This window comes from Erpetoichthys calabaricus, chromosome 18, assembly GCF_900747795.2.
Source record: "Erpetoichthys calabaricus chromosome 18, fErpCal1.3, whole genome shotgun sequence".
Lineage (NCBI taxonomy): Eukaryota > Metazoa > Chordata > Cladistia > Polypteriformes > Polypteridae > Erpetoichthys > Erpetoichthys calabaricus.
In genome coordinates, this window is record NC_041411.2 from 22,091,395 (window position 1) to 22,110,549 (window position 19,155).

The 19,155-nt window shown below is 39.0% G+C and overlaps 1 protein-coding gene across 1 annotated transcript in view; it reads right to left on the bottom strand.

Annotated features, from left to right (window-relative positions):
• The window catches only part of zdhhc8b (zinc finger DHHC-type palmitoyltransferase 8b), a 42,671-nt gene extending 28,210 nt beyond the window's left edge, over positions 1-14,461 (bottom strand). The window contains exon 1 of the mRNA XM_028824425.2: positions 14,114-14,461. Coding sequence (XP_028680258.1) covers positions 14,114-14,220 — 107 coding nt within the window. The 5' untranslated portion in view covers positions 14,221-14,461. The remainder of the gene's footprint in view (positions 1-14,113) is intronic.
• Between the last annotated feature and the right edge of the window lie 4,694 nt (positions 14,462-19,155).

Genomic DNA, 19,155 nt, shown 5'->3' on the forward strand with positions numbered 1-19,155 from the left:
TTACAAATGTTTAAGAATGTCAGCAGCTTTGTAATGATAACCTATAAAATAGACACTATATAAAATACTGTCAGATACATTGCTATTATGATACAATGTTTTAATTCCTCTTCCAGGTTAATGTACAAGATCAGGGTACCTTACCATTATTAACAGATACTTATTACAGGTGGCAAGTTAATGATCTGTTTGAGGCCACACAGTGATGCAGAGGAGGGAAATTAACTAAAACTCTCTGGGGTAAAGTCCAGTGTCTTAGCACCTGCACTACATTACCAGAATTTATTTTTACTACTGCAGTGTTGGAAGCCTCCCTTTGCCTTTATAAAAACATGTCTTATTTCATTCCAGCCACACAGCATGCCATGCATTACAACCACATTTATCTAGCCAACTGATTATGAACTTCTCAAAAATGTTCAAGATCCCAAAGGTATACTCAGAAGGATATGACAGGGCCAGAATTCAGAACAGTTAAAAAAAAAAAAAAAAAAAAGTCAAAAGTTCTGTTTTACTTTAGGCTGAGGCTTATAGCCAATGAACAGATGCTTGCAGAACTTCTTAAAGATGGTGCAGACACATTGAGGAGACCTCAAAAGGACAAGGCAAAGACACATCCTTCAATGTTAAACAGTGCACTATAGAAAGGTTATAACAAACTGAAGTCCTTCTACATCATATTAAAATCTATAGCTGGGTATGCTGCCCACTTGCCAACAACAAAAAATATGGTGCACTTATTTGTCCTTCAAGGTCCATGCGTGTCTTCCAACTGTTAAATACGTTTAGACTAAGGTGTCTATTTTACCCTGCGTGCCTTTCACCGACATAAATTATGTCTAACAGGACAAGTTCTCTTCTCCAGCTCCTAGAAACAGTTACCCACAATTACACATACCTCTACCAACAGGAAACACATATCACTTGATTGTATATAGTGCTTTTCAGATAGCCAAACAACTAGAGACACAGAGCAAGCCAGCCTCAGGGAGCTGAGCATAGCAGCTGAAGACATTAGATAAATATGACCTCAAAAGACCCACACATGATTATTTGAATCAGTAGACAATTTAAAAATAATGAAGAAAGGAGACGGTGCCAGTTATCTAACGTCTGATTCGATGGCACACATATGCAGAAGTATCTGTTTAAAATTTGTAGGGCAAAAAAGAAATATGCAAAGGATAGTTAGCCAGATGACACATTTAAACATTCAACAAGACTGCCGTGAAACAAGAGTGAGTTGTGAGCAAAGGGAACCCCAAGTGCACACTGGTGGAGGATTCCCACTATCAGACAAGCTGGCATTATAATGACTGGTAGAAAATGATGCCAGCAAACAAGCTTGGTTGTGTGTGGTCCAAGTGACATTGAAGGCATTAAGATTTATCAGTTGGTGCAGTCTTACACAGATCTGCTGACACCAGCCTGGGCTGGGCTCTGGCTTGTCCTTTACTTTCATCATTTAATTGGGCGGTGGAGATGGAACAGCCAAAAAGTACTAGGTCACTAGTGTAGTTCTAAATACTGATAACATTTCTGACAGGGCTAAAACATGCAACATTAGAATTTCGGGAGACTTGAAAATCTATTCTAGACAATAGCAAAGACAAAACAGCTTATGAGTCCTAAGTTTTAAATTAACAGCTAAACCAAATATCAATTAAAACAAATGACACCTAAATTCCATGCTGACCAATACCTTTTTGCTTGCAACAGAAAGAGGCAATTGATTTCCACAGTGATGCCAGCCACTATAGGCCCCCAGAGACAAACGGGGCCTGAAACTACCACCCAAAAGTATTCAAGGACACTGTAACAGAAGGATTATGGGAGAAGGAGAGAGAGTGTAAGAATGTACAGCTCTGTACACTCATTCCACCTTTCATTCCATGGCGTAATTATTTTAAGAAGCCTGTAATTAGCGCTGATTTCACCAGCACATGCATCCAGAAGTATCAGGATCACAAGACAAGAACAGGAAGAGAGCAAAATATCAAACAGGAGCAGCCAAGAAAAGGATTTACAATTATCACAATGAGGCATTTCGGGGTCTACAGGAGTCATAGCCACCTTCCAACTCTTGGGAGGGACTCTAATTCCTGTATTCAAAGCCCACACTCCCACTATTCCCAGTTGTAAGAAACCTCCTGTTCATTGTGCCCAGTCTTTAGACTTGCCTGTATTCCTCATGAACATCACTACTATTCCTTTCAGCCTCAGGAGTATATAAAGCATTTAACACAATAAAGACCCCATGAAACCCACCAGACTTGACAGTAATTACATTAGCCTTTATAGCCTATTAATCCTAAATGTTGACTCTTTTACAGTGCAATAAATACCCAGCCTAGATAACAAAGTATACAACAATATGGAGAACAGATTAACCAGGGTCAGACTACTTTTCAGAGAGAGGAAGCAAATCCTAATCGGAAGCAATTTACCAGTTCTGCTTTACCAGGTAATGAAAGTCAAATGTCCTGAATACTTGCATTTTAGCTACTCCTTCATGACGGATACAGAGCTTGATCTCAAAACCTCCTCTTTAACAAAATTATTCCATCCAATATGTTTACATGTAAATAAGGAAGACCAACAAATAGTGACAACTGACTTCAGTTCCAACACATGGACAAAAATCAAACATTCTGTAAGCATCAGATAGACAGCCAAGTGTCAGAATTCTGCAATTTTGTTTCCATGGGAGTCTGACTGAAGCAGACTTTAGCAATCTGTAGTTTAACTAGGGAGTCTGAGTGTATCAATCAATCAATATAACAGAAGTGCCTTTAATAATTTTGTAAATTCTGAAACTAGAAGTATGATTCTGTCAGATCTCGAAATTCAAAAGATTTACTTCTTGGGTGTTTAATCCAATTGGTCGATTTAATTCCATTATATATTAAATTTACTTTCTACATTTTTCATCAGGTTAGATCTTACTATCCTACAGCTTTGCCTCTTTGAATTCTGGCTCTGTCCGAGACTTATTTCCTGCAACTTCACCTCCTGGTAGCTTTATTTTGCAGGATTTCTGCATTCTCAAGTTTTAGGTCCAGTAAGTCTGATCTTGACGAAGCCTTACAGATAACCAGTTTTGCCATTGGATACTTCAGTTCTTTCAGGTTTCACATACATATGCTTTATCACCAGGGAATCAACTATTTGCAGATTTGGCTATCCTTCTTTGAGTCTGATCCTGTCTAAAAAGACTGTTCTGCAGCTGTACTCCAGGATGGCTGAGCTTGTCAGATTTCTTTATTGTGAAACTCATCCTCATTCCCGAGAGCCTGATCCTGTTAATCATTTCTTTTCTGCATCTGTACCCCTTAAATGCGTGATAATATCAGAATTCTGAGCCTACTCTTTTACTTCTTGTACATTTTGATCTTGTAAAATTGCTGCATATTACACCTTTATCTTCAGTGGAAGATGATACCATCATTTTCCTGCATTTCACCTCTGTGGATCGTCTGATGTTGAGAGGGTCTCACTATCCAACACTTTTAAAACACAAGATCTCATCTTCTGAAACCAGTCTCCACTAAATAGAGATTTGCTTAAAAAAAAAAAGGAGGGAGTAGCCAACAATATCCAATATTCAAATAAACACAAGCAAAACAGACTCTCCCCAGATATCAGTCAGACTGTTGATTTCTAATATAATTTGTAAACCATACTGCTCTTGATCAGCACCTCAATGCAAACAGTGGAAACCTAAATTTTCAAGAATGAATTAGTGCTAATTTGCTTTTTTTTTTCTTTCTGAATATCTTGTGAAGTGTTACATCATCATCATCTCCCACTGCCTTCCACCACCACATACAGCTGCTTCCTTCATAATTTATCACCATAACAACCTCTCTATGTCAGGACTCTGCAAAGCACAGCATACGGCCTCCTGGCAGTCACGCACTGAGGGCACAGGGCCTGCCTCAGCCCACGCAGGGCTAACAGAATGTCTCAATGGCACAGTGGTCCAGGTTCAAGTCAGGAAGCCATCAAAAGCCAGCAGACGATAACGTGACACTACCAAGTATAAAATAGCATGTCTCTGGTAACTTCTCCAAGACAGCAGTCCCACTTCCTGTAATACCATAAAAAAAAAAAAAAAAAAAAAAACCTTGACGATCTCAGGAAACTAGTTGAATGATGAATCTGTTGTCTGAACAACATTATGATCATTTCAGCCCAATGCTTGCCAGCTCAAGTCTTACAATCAATGTTGTATTACCTATAGTCTGAGCTACTGGCAGATCTAATAAGACTGTGCAAAAATGGGAAGCAACTCCCTGGCACATCAACAACTTAAGTTGAAGATAAATAAATTATATAGAAGAAAAAACTTCAATATAAAACTATTCAATATGACTAAAATGTAATATACAGCCCAAGTAATTCTTGCAATATACACTTCTACTGACAACCATCATACACCCCAAAGACTTAAAATAGTATGACAGAGAAGATTCATAACCTTATGGGAGTTTTAGACCTAATATTTTATTGTCTTCCTTATTATTGCTGACTTGTGTTATTTTATGTTGTAGTATCATTTGTTTAGAAATAGAACCCAATATTCAACAGCTGATTGAAACATGCTCTCTGTAAAACCAACTCCAAAAAATTCAGTTAAATACAGTCTCAAAAAAGCATACTGGCAATGCAAGAGCGTCTCCACTTTCACACAGCTCTACATTTGGAACCAACATCAATCTAGGGGTTCCTCGGCAAAGCCACTGTGAAGTTATAGTCACTGATTGTTTTCAGCTTATCTTATCTACCAGATAGCAAGCCTCTACTTGAAGCTTTATTCTTCTGCGTGCCATTTTTATATACTCCCATTAGGTTGTTCACTTTTGTGCAATATTTATTTTTACAGCAAAATTCAGCAACATGTGTACTGGAATAAAGATAAAGTGCAAGCATTTATTGACAGTGTTCAACAACTTGAAAACTTCTGTCTGTAATGAAGCAGAACATATACAAGTATCAAAGACGCTAGAAAAGACTAGCATTCTATCACTTGTGAACCACTGCACAGAATAAAATAAAATAAAAAAAACAAGTTAAAAAAACACACATACAAAAAAAAAAAAAAAAAAAAAAAAAAAAAAGATCCACAGTAATATAAGCAGTATGGAGTAAATCAGAACCCTATATAGGCAATGCACAAAGTAAGAAAGAATGCTAAAAGCTCGTTAAGATTAAAGCTTAAGTGCAACTTTTTGGCTACTGGCTACCTCTGCCCACTGTTTACTGACCACCGTTATTTAAGGGCACACTTAAGCCTAGTAGGCAGCACTAATAATCTCCTTAAAATTTATTTAAAAACAGCCATTCCAGCACACAGCATGCAGCCTAGCATCCACTTCAACTCATAGGAAGAAACATTCAAGCCAGTCACAAATATCAGAGAAGAAAAAAATATGCAGTAAAGTGGAAGGTCACACTCGTGCTCATACTGTACCCATGACCGCCTAATTTAGACTTGTCAAAACACCTAACAGGATGCAATTATTAGGAGAAAATACAAACTTCAAATGAGGGTGATACAGCCAGGATTCAGACTATAATCAAATCACTATAAGGGAAATCAGTCTGGTATGATGCAATGTACCCATTATACACAACTTGCAGTACCTTTGTTATGGTATGTTATGAAATACACAAACCGCACCATTATTCTGCAATGTAAAATGTATTACATGCATGTCAATTCAGGGATTAAATCACAACAGGCAGGGAAGTGCAGTAGCTAAGGCACTGGACTTTAAAGGCCGATGGTTGTTAGTTAAATTTATCTTTTCCTGGTAGGTTTTATGGTGGTAACAAGCCGAGTAGGTTTCACCAGACATCCCTATTCCCAGTTCTGTCCAGGGAATTTCCCCAAGATCCTTCATGGCATCTGAGATGACTAGCTCTTCAAATGTTTATTGTGTATGTCTCAGGTGTCACCATGCAGTGAACTGTGCCTAATAATCAACTGTAGGAACGTCCCATGTAATATCTTCAATACATGCCTTACCCTTGTGAGCCACATTTTTATAGTCTATATCAGCAACAGCCTAACTCGGTGGTCCTCGATTATTGTTGAGATCCTCACAAACACAAAAAAATACTTATTTTGGCAATTTGTATTCATTCGTTCAATTACTACCCACAGCCCATGACTACAAGTGAAAATCTGTGTGCTGATAAGAGTAGTGTAGTCACACTCTTGTTGAACAGAAAAAGTACTGCCAACCCTGCACTAAACAGCATGACATAGATTAAACATTACTATTATTATTACTACTGTCACATGAGCTCTACTACCCCTGTATTCTATTGGGTTGGGAATGTATTGGAAGAGGACTTCATTTGACATTAGGTCAATATAGAAATGGAGAGGAAAGCTACTGGGAATTAGCAGATCAGTGCCACCTGGGATATAATCAAAAATAAAGGACACAGAGAAATCTCAAAGCACTCCATACATGTGCTGCTGTCCCAGTTTCTCTCTCCTACAATTATTGCCTCTTTAGTCCTATTAAAAAAATCCTTCTCGCAGTATGGTGTCAGAGCTTAAGCAACACTGGCAGCTCAAGGAGATAAAGAATTTCATTTCAGATAGCTGCAAAATCTGAACAGATTTTCATTTCTTTGTAAGCAGAGAAGGAAAGGACTTTAGCTAGTAGAAGCACATAGTTTAATAACCGAGTTTAAATGGAGAAAAAAAAAAAAAAAAAAAAAAAAAAAAAAAAAAAAAACACCACAAAATACATGCATGCTTTAAGAATGATCACCCTGAGTTATATATGAAGATATCCAGGGACTAAGACACAAGGGTTTGGACTCTATTGGTCCAGATAAATCTTAAGGCCTCCTAGTTTAACAGACAGACACAGAGAGATGGAGAACTAAGATGTTGTTTTCTAAAACAATGTGAAGGTGTCAATGGAGACAGAAATGTTGATACAGGATTTGGAGTGCACTTTGGGGAAAAACAAAATTTGAGGTCTATTTTTGCTTAATTTTCAATAAGCAGTATCACCATCATTATCTTGTTCTACGGCAGATACCAAATACACATTCTATGTTACCCGAGAAGTGACAGGTGATGAAATGGTAGACATACCAACAAATTTAATTATACAAAGAAGCCGGATTGCAAAGATCATTCAAGCAAGATCTTTCTGGTAAGCAAGCCTATTTCCTCAGTGGAGAAGCAGACGGAAGGCACGAGGAGTCTGTCAGAGATGCCAATTTTCAAATTGACTGTGCTATAAACTAATGTATTTTGGTAATATGTCTAGGATAAAAAAGAAAATACAATCATATACTCTTCACCATAATCATTAACATTAATGGACGATCAGCACCACAGCAAGGGTTAACAGTGATACAATTCTGGTTGGATAACCCGAATACCTTTATTAGATGTTTCAAACTGACAAGTATCTGAGAAAATTAATAATGGCAGGAAGTATATCCTGCCATTTTCTTAACCCACTTATCCAGAGCAGGGTCGAAGGGCAACTGGAGCCTATCCCGCAATTCATAGAGTGCAAGGCAGGAACAATCCCTGGACAGTGCACCAGTCAATACATCCATCCATTTTCCAACCCGCTGATCCGAACACGGGGTCACGGGGACCAGCCAATACAATACAATTTATTTTTGTATAGCCCAAAATCACACAAGTGGTGCCACAATGGGCTTTAACAGGCCCTGCCTCTTGACAGCTCCCCAGCCTTGACTCTTAAGACAACAAGGAAAACCTCCCAAAAAAAAAAAAAAAAACCCTTGTAGGGAAAAAAAAAAAAAAATAAAAATCACACACACACAAACAGGGGGCCAATTTAACAATGCCATTTCACATAACCTGCATGAGTCTGGACTGTGGGAGGAAACCCACACAGACATGGAGAGAACGAGAAAACTCCACGAAGGGGACACCTGAAACGTCAATTCTGGTCTCCTTTATGCGAGCGAGCAGCGCTACCTCTCTTCCACCATGCCACACATAATGGCAGGAAGTTTTGACAGTAAATTCTCTGGCATATCAACCAGAGTTATTTCCTGCTTTGTACCCAATGCTTCCAGGATAGCCTGTAGTGTTCTGCTAGTGTGGAAAATAGCTGAAAGGATGGATAGGCCAAGATAGGATGGGTAAAACCATAAAAAAGCATGACATAATATTGTTTCTTTTTTGTTTTAATCACCACAAAGCTTTTGTGTAATAACATAGTTCAAAAGAGGTTGTAGAACTAAAAGCCTTTCCGCAGTATAAGACAGTGGAAACACTTCAACAATGCTCACTAGGTCTATGTCCTGTTCCAGCTAACAAGCTCCCTGGACTTGCTTGTTTGATTTAGACTGCACCTACACGACAAAATGTCACATATTTTGCATAATGTCAGCAAGTGGAAAGAATAGAAAACTTTGTTATGAAGCAGCCTTACAGTTTTATTTTTTTCAGAAATTTGTAAGCAAATGAAAGGAAGGCTGTAAGAGTGGACAAATGCAGGGTTTTAAACAAAAGCGCTCTCATTTCACAGTCTCACAACAGGAGTGTCCTAAGCAGACAGAATGAAAAACTTGGGCAATCATGTTGTTAGTATATGCTAAGATGAGGATGGGAGAATTAAAGAAGAAATCCAAAACTGAATTGTTTAAAAAAGAATCTCCACGGGTACATTGATGACAACAAGCAACACCTAAACCTAAACATATTTCATCATAACTAGTGAAATAAATTAATGATATTTTTTATAAACCATTAATACGCATATTCCAGGAATCACTGCACATATGAAAAGTACATGGCAACCGAAAAGTTGAAAATGTAATTATGATGGACAAGGGAGAAAAATGAGTTAGTGACCTCAGACCAATAAAGGCAGCCTTTGTAATGTGTAAAATATCAAAATCCGAACTAAACAGAAAACTTTTTGTATTAAAACAGAATTTTAAGTTGTTAAACCTTGGTGATCAAACTACTAGCGTACCAAACAAAAGTAAATTACACAATTCTTTATATACTCAAAATATTTTTGTTAAGGTTCTGCACAGGAGAATGTTGACATTAGTATTCACTGGTTTCAGTGGTAAATGACAAAACTGTCCTGTCCACTAATTAATTTGGAGGAAATAAAAACAAATTGGATGACAATGCGCACATTAGACAGACTTTGGAACCTTCACTGGGACCATATTTTTTGCTAATTTTTAAATAATGGCCCAAATTTGTAGATAAAAAATAAAATTGAGATAAAAATGGTAAGGTGATAGCAAAATCAGTTTAAAAGATTACAGCATTTTTCAAACCTAGGTAAAGGCCTGGAAAATGCAACTCAAAATACATGTATACATATTTTTGAATTTTGGTTTCAGGACATTCCAAAGGGAAGAAATGTTATTCCACCTCCTTCCTTCTGTTTCTACCCTAAACTTGGGATGGTCAATAAAACATGAAATATCCAGTTATCACCACATCTTTTATATCCTTTTGCTTTGCTTATAACCCTGTGAAACATGTGAATAATCACCCAACAACAGCAACAGACTTTTATGCAAGATTGTATGAAGTTTCCCATCATCGTCTGAACATTACATGCACCTCCATTTTTAAAAATATTATCATTGTGGATGGCCACACCAACCTTCAAAATATCCAATTTAAATTCGTATATAGGCTATACCAAGACGTGATGATTCACTATACAGACCCTTTCAATTTTTTTTATCAAATTAGTGCACTGGTTAACATCCTTCATATCTTTTGAGAATGCCCCACTGTTGCTGTCTTACGCTTTGATGTTGCTACTTTTATGATTTCTGTATTTCCTAAAGACGTCCTTTTATTACCTCAAGTCCTTCTATTGTTGAGCTTTACCCCTCTATCTCATTTATATGAATGAAGGGCATTTTTCATCTGGAACAATTGCTGTCAAATCAGCTCTGGTCTCCTGTTGGAAAGCACTAGATTCTCTGTGTCTTGATACTTGGAAGACATCCTTTCTTAATCTGCCACTGTTACATCTTTCAGAGTCAAGATTAATGTGGCATCTGGGGCCAATATACCCAAATAGCTACATCTGGCAGATAGGGTACAGCACCAGATAACTGGTCATCCTTGCCAATAACTGCAATAAAGTCCCAGGGAACTTGAAGTTTGCTGGGATAACAGCTTCTCGTCTCTTCCTCTCTCCCAGCTCAAGCATCTTAAACCATATGCAATAAAACAACAACTCAAAGATTTGGGCGAGGTTGTGCAGAATGGACATTCTTCCTTTTTACATAATTTAATAAATACTGTCTAATTGAAATTATAATTATGTCTGGAAAATGCAGTTTAATGTGGAATAGTGCAAAGTACTACATGTGAGAAAAAAGTACATCAATTAAAAATACAAGATGGGAGACACTGTCCTACAGGAAGCAACTTCTGAAAAGGATTTAGTAGTATATGTTAACACATTTTCATCGACTAAATGTACAGAGGCAATTAAAATGTTAGGTTATATAATAAAAATTGTTGAATTTTAGTCGAGACATTATGCTCAAATTATATAATGCACTAGTAAGACTGCATCTTGAGCATTGTGTGTAGTACTGGTCATCAGTACTGGTCACCACAATACAAGAAAGACATAGTAACTCTTACAGCTGTACAGAGGAGATCAAGCAAGTGCATCCCAGGGCTAAAGGAGATGTCCTACTCTAACAGACTCCGAGAATTACATTTTTTTGATCTCAAGAAGCGGAGACTGTATGGACACCTAATCCAGGTCTTCAAAATTCTAAAAGGCACTGATAAAGTGGATCCAGCAACATTCATTCGGGTTAAGGGTAAATCACCTACTCAAGGACACTGGTGGGAATTAAGGGGAAGTGTATTTAAAACTGAAGCCAGGAAGCACTTCTTTACGTAAAGAGCTGTGGGACTCTGGAACACACTACCAAGACATGTAGTTGAAGCAGAAGCTTCGACAACCTTCCAAAAAAAAAAATCTGGTTGAGATATTGGGACAGCTTAGCTAGGAGCTAAACAAACAGGCTTGATGGACTGAATGGTCTCCTCTTGCTTGTCATTTTTATAATCATTAAGACAGACTTCTGCTCAACTTCTGTTACCATATGTGTGCTTAAGCTAGTCACTGAGCAGAAGTCAGTCAGGCTATTCTCCTTAACCCCTTCCCCATTACCAACCCTCAAGAAAAGAAGGTCATGTTCTTCCAGAAACTGAAAGGTAAAAGACTTTCCCAAAGTAGCGGACTCACTGTTGCAACTTGTGTGTATTCTTGTGTCTCATATCACCATGAAACTACATTTACGCTTCCCTATACACAGGATGAATTTTCCAGTAAGTTAAATAAACGGGCGTCAGAAAATATTTTGCTTTATCTAAACATATTGTTATATCTATTACTTTAAACTTGGGGATCTGTGTGCATTTGAATGTCCCTTAATGCCAGTGTGGCAATAGTAGTTGGATCATGTATACAAAGTACAGTGTGAGTATTCCAATATGATTGTTTGCCTATACATCTGTGTGCCTATGAATGTTTATTTTATATAGTAGCACTCTTTGTGACTAAGCATCCATTCATTTTGTAAACCAGTAATAGAAAGCACTGTGTACTAAGTATTTTAGAATCCTACATTATGGGTAGTGCCTACCAGGGATGTGAACAACTGCAAAATATTCATATTTAGAATACATATTTCATAGAAGATAAATACTATGTATTAAAACATCTTTATTGTGTACAGTGCTATGAGCTACCTACAGCATTTTCTATAAACAAAAAAGATCATGCTATATTAGCTTTTTTGGCTGATGCCTTTATTTAAATTGTTTCAGATACAGTAGCATTGATAAAACAAAATGTAATAAGTTGTATTTTGCAGTGCTTTTCATAGAAGACTAAATGCCATCACAAAATCAGCCATCAATTAATTTTCTGAGCTAATATAATTCAAAATAGAGGAGGAACTGGAGTCTATCCTGGGATTACTGGGCTCAGGGCAGAAGCCAATCCTGGATAGGCAACCAGGCTATCACAAAGCACATTCTCACTTGTTCTGGGCCAATTAAAGTCTCTAATTAATCTAATGTGCACATCACTGGGAGTTGGAGATACACCTTGGGAAAACAGGCATGAACACTGTGAGAATGTGTAAACTCCACATTGTCGGTGATTAGGCCAGAATTTGACCCCAGTCTTCTGGAGCTGTTAGGCTGCAGTATTAAACAGCACGCCACAATGCGGTCTTCAATCATAAATCACATTACAATACCTCTTTATGCTGTAGAGTTCATGCATTTAACAAAGAACCATCCCCAAGTACTTTTGAAAATCATTTTACTATATATAATGCCCTTCATTGTTAGAAAAATGCTATCCCAGTCTGTGTAATATAGTGCGCTTCATTTCAGCACTAAGCATTTTACCAAATATTTATTAAATCCCATAGTGTATTTTGATAGATACTTTACCTAACCTTGTCAAGAGTCTTGGGATCAATATAGTACCTTTTGCAAAGCATTGTAAACAGTTATTTTATACAGTCTTTGAAAGTGATCCAAGCATTAATGTGGAAACATCATACAAAATAATATTTTCATGGTGAGGTAAGGTGTATCTCAGATCTCCTTCCACCAAATGCTCAACTTGAATAGTGCCTTTATAAGCAAGTTGTCAGAAGCCAATTAACAAAAACAGTATGAGCACCACAAGAAATAATTTGCAAACCAATCATTGGTTGATATTGTACGCTTTACCAAAGCCATCTACAATGTTATCATACTTTGTGTTTATTATTGTGTTGTTGGATTTTTGTGGGCCTCTGGGTCTGTATGCATAAAAACAGTATCAAATATTACAGTGAAGGGATTACAGATGATGGTCTGACCTCCAATCACACCTGAAATGGTTATAAATTCACACAGATCTACTTAACAGAAAACACCTAAAATTACCTAATGTAATTATAATTTCAGGGAATTCATCACACCTAGATGAGCATCAGATATTTCAGCCATCAAGAACGGCTTTCTCAGAAATCAATCTCAGAAGCCATCTCAAAAATCTCAAAGAGCAAGCCAACAGATGCTGTAAAACCATTTAAAAGCGTATGACCATTAACAGATATATATCAAAATTGCGGGTCAATTCTGATTCTCACATAGCAACTAAACTTGTATGCTGAAGCCTCAGAGATAAGGAGAAAAACTTTTAACAATATTATGGTTGGACACACACATATAATGATACTCATCCCATTTTGGACTCAAAAGAGCAGGAGGAGGACCAGGCATCTACTCAGAAGACAGCAGTTAGGGCATTTATAATGACCAAAAATAAAATGATTGGGCTCTAAAAGAATGCCGGGGGGGGGGGGGGGGGGGTGGGGGTGGAGAGAGGGGGTCACAAATACATCAGTTGGCCCTTAATAGGGTGGGAAAGGGAAAAAACACTGCCTGATGTGGGAGTGATGGGAACACATGACATAAGTCGAGGGCTGTGAGGGGGGGCACCATCACTAGCTTGTAAGGATTTGGTCTAGAATGTGGGTCTCACACACTAGTGAAGGGCACAGAGACTCTCCGAGGGGTTGGCACCAATACTAACAAAAGAGTGGTTTGGAGTCACCTCCATTGATTTACAAAATGGTGGTGGGGGACCGACTACTTGCTCTTCGGAAAAATTGTGGACCACACGTAGCAGCAACCATACGTAAGCAGAAAAACTGGCATCCACCGCTGGGTGGGGCATACAAATGAACTATCCCGGGTGGGCACGTCAAGGAGCGGACTGGGAGGAGACGCCGGTGGGCTGCTCATTCCGACTGGCTTGCGCCGAGGTCACTGACGCGCTGTCGGTTAATGCATCAAGGCTTTTGAGGACATGTATTTATATAAACCAATAAACACACACACACACGAAGGGGTCACAAAAGCCAGGCACTGACAAGGGTGGAGGTGTCTGATCAACACCTCCGCTGACACCCGGCTTACCAGCAATGAAGCCACGAGATGAAGCGAAACGCTGGAACTGGGAGCTTCATGGAGGCCTGGGTATCTCCCATACTGCCCACCTCGATGCCCCCATTAACTTACGTGAAGACGAAGAACAAAGTGCTGGAGCCCACGAGCAGAATGGCCGCGGTCGAAACGGGGATATATTTCGTGGGTTTGAAGCTCTTCCCGGTGCTGTTGTCGGGCATCCTGGGATTTCCACATTCCCTCCTATGACTGGCGATGACAGAGACATAAGCGCATCCAGCCTCGCGACACACGGGCGCAACTACGAGAGCATCCCTTCACGGCCGTGGCCGGGCGACGGACGAATCGGCAACTGGGAGCGAGAGTGCGGGCGGAGAAAAGACGCCGGGCTCGCCTCGTAGCTTCGCAAATCCCACCCTGAGCAATCCGGCCCAGCGGAGGGGTCACGGTGCAGCCGGGGCGGAGCCTCGTCGAGTGGGCGGGACGCGCGCACGAACTGGGGAGCGCGCTGCACGGTCTGCAAGCCACGCCCCCCCCCTTTTCTCGGCGTTTGCCCGCCTTTTATCAGTGAGCGGCTTTGGTTTGTTGCGAGGATTTCGTTTTGTTCATCTTTACTGTGCTGTTTAGGAACTCATCCTGCTTTTTTTCCCCCCCCAATAATTCTAGTGCAGCATTTCAGTGGGATGGAAACTCAGCGGGAACACAGTGTTTGGACCGCTAGTTACGGGTTTTTATGTGGTATTTCAATGCACCCCTGATGTGTCAGCAGGTGGCCTCCCTGAGTATACAAAGGTAATGATGAGCGAGCTCGGGGCTTTAAAGCGGGACTTTTAACTTCTCCCTTCGGACCTCATTTGGGGTGAACGTGCGCATCTTTTACAGCCCGGACCTTAATGAAGAACTATTCGGAAAATGAATAGTACTAGGGTGTTGTACCGTGTTAGCCATTATGAATGTAGAGAAAAGCCAAGCAAAATGACACCTTTTATTGGCTAGCTAAAAATATTACAATATGCAAGCTTTCCAGCTTGCCTGAAGGGGCCGGAGTTGCCTCGAAAGCTTGCATATTGTAATCTTTTTAGTTAACCAATAAAAGGTGTCATTTTGCTTGGCTTTTCGGAAAATGAATGAAAGAATAAAAAAAGGAATGAATGAACGTTTGGGTGGCACGGTGGTGCAGTGGTAGCGCTGCTGCCTCGCTTCCCGGGTCCTCCCTGCGTGGAGTTTGCATGTTCTCCCCGTCTGCATGGGTTTTCTCCGGGCTCCGGTTTCCTCCCAAAAACATGCAGGTTAGGTGGATTAGCGATTCTAAATTGTCCTTGGTGTGTGGATGTGCTTGTCTGTGTCCTGCGGTGGGTTGGCACCCTGCCCGGGATTGGTTCCTGCCTTGTGCCCCGTGTTGGCTGGGATTGGCTCCAGCAGACCCCCGTAACCCTGTGTTCAGATTCAGCGGGTTGGAAGATGGATGAATGAACGTTTAGAGCTTGAACGTCAAGCTTGGCAAAGTTCTTCCTTGATGACGTTCAAGCCAAGCTTAAAAAAATGTAAATTTTGCCTTTTGCACTTAATTGTCTGTCAGTAACCTTATGATAGTTTACTGTTGTACTGTCAGCGAGTCAGTTTGTGTTTTATAAAAGCGACATTCACGAGTGCGACATCACAACGGCAAACGGAGTCAAACTAAGGGTCAAGCGCCTTCAGGAAGATGTTGCGATTTTAAGGGTACAAAAATCAGAATTATCCTAAAGCCGCCCAATTTCGTGATATTCATAAGCAGTGTACTGATGTATTGCCTGGGACAGAAGTACATAATAAACAAGTATAGTTAGGTCAGATATTTGAAATACTAAAAATGTGCGCGTCAGTTTAAATGTTTGAAGTCTAAATATTCTTTATTTCAACAGAAATTTGCCATTTTTCACCATCTTACAGAGATCCCTAGAGGGCTAGGTCCCTAGAAAAGGATCCAAAATCCGAATTATCTTAAGATGCCATGATTCAGTGTTCATAAGGATTTATTTAGAAGTACAGTACATAGACAAAACAAAGTTGCGTCATTTTTAAAATATTTAAATATGTGCTTCAGTTTAAATGTTTAAGATCTAAATGTTCTCAGTTTCAAATGAAATTTGTAAATTTCCCCCCCTCTGAGAGATAAATAGAGCGCTTGATCCTGAATATAACTGCATGCCTGAATTAGTATGAGCCCCCCCAATTCAGAGTGTTCTTAAAAAAAAAAAAAAAAAAAAAAAAAAAGTAAAAGTATATAAAACACAAATACTACACAAAAATAGTGGCATTAAATAATCGCAATGTTAAAATGGATGCTGCATATTCTCAATTTTAATAGACAGCTGTCATTTTTCACCCTCTATGACAAAGGTGCAGAGAGGGCTAGATCCCTAGTAAAGAATCAAAAATAACAATCAGTGACCTTAAAATAGTCTTAAACATTACCCCACATGCTTATGTTTGACGATTTGTCATTTTTAACCTTCTGGAATTGAATCTTAAAGGGTCTGGACCACGAGTTAAGAGTCAAATATCAAAAATAGTATTAGACATATATAAACGAAACACCTGTGTGCGTCTCTAGCAATCTGCTCATGCTCAAACACAGCCACTAGATGGCGCATGTATACACGTTCAAATTTTCAAGCCTTGCATACACCTCAGTTCTCACTATGAAAGATGTGTGCGCATCCATGGAGCAGTCCACTCTGTTCACACAACCACAGAAGTCGGTGTGAATTCTACGGGAGATGTGGGACTTGCACTTATTGAGATGGCGCATGCATGCACGCACTTTTTCAGCTGCTTGCATGCACCTCACTTCTCATTCAACCCAAGCAGACTAACTCAGCTTTGTGGTACGTGCACATCGTATGTTCACACAACGAGCTACCATGCATTTGCCCAAGACAGGTTCCAGATTGTCCGGCTCAATTTGTGCCACAGCTCCACTCGTCTACACGTCAGTCTCGGACAAGATGCAACCTGTCCAGACCCACTCGGCTGATGCCTCTGCAAGTTCACCAATATAATAAAACTGCTAGGGATGTTCAGATTGTTTTTTTGTCCCAGAGACCACACACAGCTAGTTATATTCATGATCAGCAACTACCAAATAGCATAAAACAAAACTTCACATGCCTGTATTACCTATCCACATTTTGTGAAAAGGAGTAACTTTGACCTTTTTTTCTTTTGAGTTTACTATTCTCAGCTGATGAACAGCTAAAAAAATTTGTTTTTTTTTTTAAATAATGATTTGACACTAAAAATCATCAGTGAGCAGGTTTGGGTGTAAACAGTTACAGGGGTGGGCAAAAGTAGGTTTACAGTTTGTATGCAAAAAGATATGCGGTTTATGATTACTACAGTCATACACACTGTAATAAGAGGACAAATACAAAAAATTATACAAGAATAAACTTTCACATATCCACAGTTTGGTCAGCGTTGTATAATGAAGTATTGTATGGACTTAATGTTATCTGTAAAACCTCTTCCAACCAAGTGTTGTAGATAGAAGGGTGGGGTAATTAGTGAGACTCATGTATTCTAATTTTACTGTATAGTTACTATTTGGGTACCCATTCACATTGTTATCAGGTGTGCATGTGAGTGAAAGTTATCAGTGATGAGGAAGTTACAAGTAGAGGTTACTATCTGTTTCCATCCACTACACTGACATGTGCTTTAGCTTACAAATGAAAGAGGGAAGATGCATACAAAGAAGCCCCATTTTCTGAGATGGATGGGTGTTCACTGAAGCAAGAATAAAGCACTACTTGTCTCATTCCCAAGCAAAAGATCTGCCCCCGCTTCATTCTTCTTACTGGAAAAATGTGTTTTATGTTTGCAGTGTCCCCTGAAATTATCACAGCACCATTCAGTGTGGCATATACCCAAGTGTTAATAATGGAGTACTTCACTATAGAGAGAAATAAGGTATAAAATAGTCTTCTGTGCATAAAATATTTTGGTGATGCTTTGGAAAAGGAAACATTGTGCTCATTATTTACCAGGAATCCACACATTGAACAGGATAACAATATCAGAAAAGAAAAAAAACACTGTTGCGGGGTGAGGTATTGTGGTCAGTCCATTGCAGTGCACACTCACTCCTAAAGTTAAGAAAAGATGAGGCAGTTTAGATTTTAAAATGTGTTGCTAATTTTTTTATATAATTATAAACAAAGATATTTATGAGTTGCCTTGTTTATGCTAAATGTCAGCTGCTCCATTTTCAATCAATTATTATTCATCTTTCTTGGAGCAAACCAATTACACAAGAGTATGAATGGAGATTTTATTATTTACTAGATAAGTTATGTATCATTTGCTTACCAAGTTTGATCAATCCGTTCCCTTACCCTGCTCAGTTGCATGCAGACCCGGGTCTTACTGGTAAACGGGAACCAAAAAGCCACATTTAAACTAGGTCAATTTAGAAATCTTGATCAGTATAAATTTCACAGTACTGGGATATAGCAGGAAAACGGGAATGCTCAGAGGAAAATAGGAGTAAGATTCAGAACTCATCTTCTGAAGCTGTAAGACAGCAACATTAAAACATTTTTCCACAAAGCCACTTCGGTTTTATTCCTTTTAGTTAATAATGCCTTCTGCTTATCGCCTTCAGTGCCACATATTTTGCTTATTGCCTTTCCTACTGTGCATTTAATTTGTATCTTGCCCTTTTCGATTTTTTAAGACTTCAATCACAGACAAATTACTTTGGTTTTGTATTCTGAGCATGTAAACCTTTGCATTCTTATCAGACATTGTGATAAGCCACTTGTCTAATGGATCTTCTATCAGTATACACAATGACAATTATCAGCGACACTTTCAAATGTTTTTCATGTGTTATGCACTTGCCTGCTGCTCTTCTAACATAGTAACCTTTTTTCATAATCCAAACTGAGTTATGGAGGTATTTCTCTTTGCTGTTGTGGTGGGGTCAAACTACAAAGAAACACTGATGCATCTTCAATGGTCTCAGCAGGAAGTAGCCTAACTTGGTGCTTGATATATCAGTATGTTCAGTGTCCTTTGCTGTACTCCATTAAAACAGGAGCATTAATAAAGTTTAGTCTTTATCATCACCTTTTGTAGTGTCATCACAATGTGCATTTTACATATTTCAC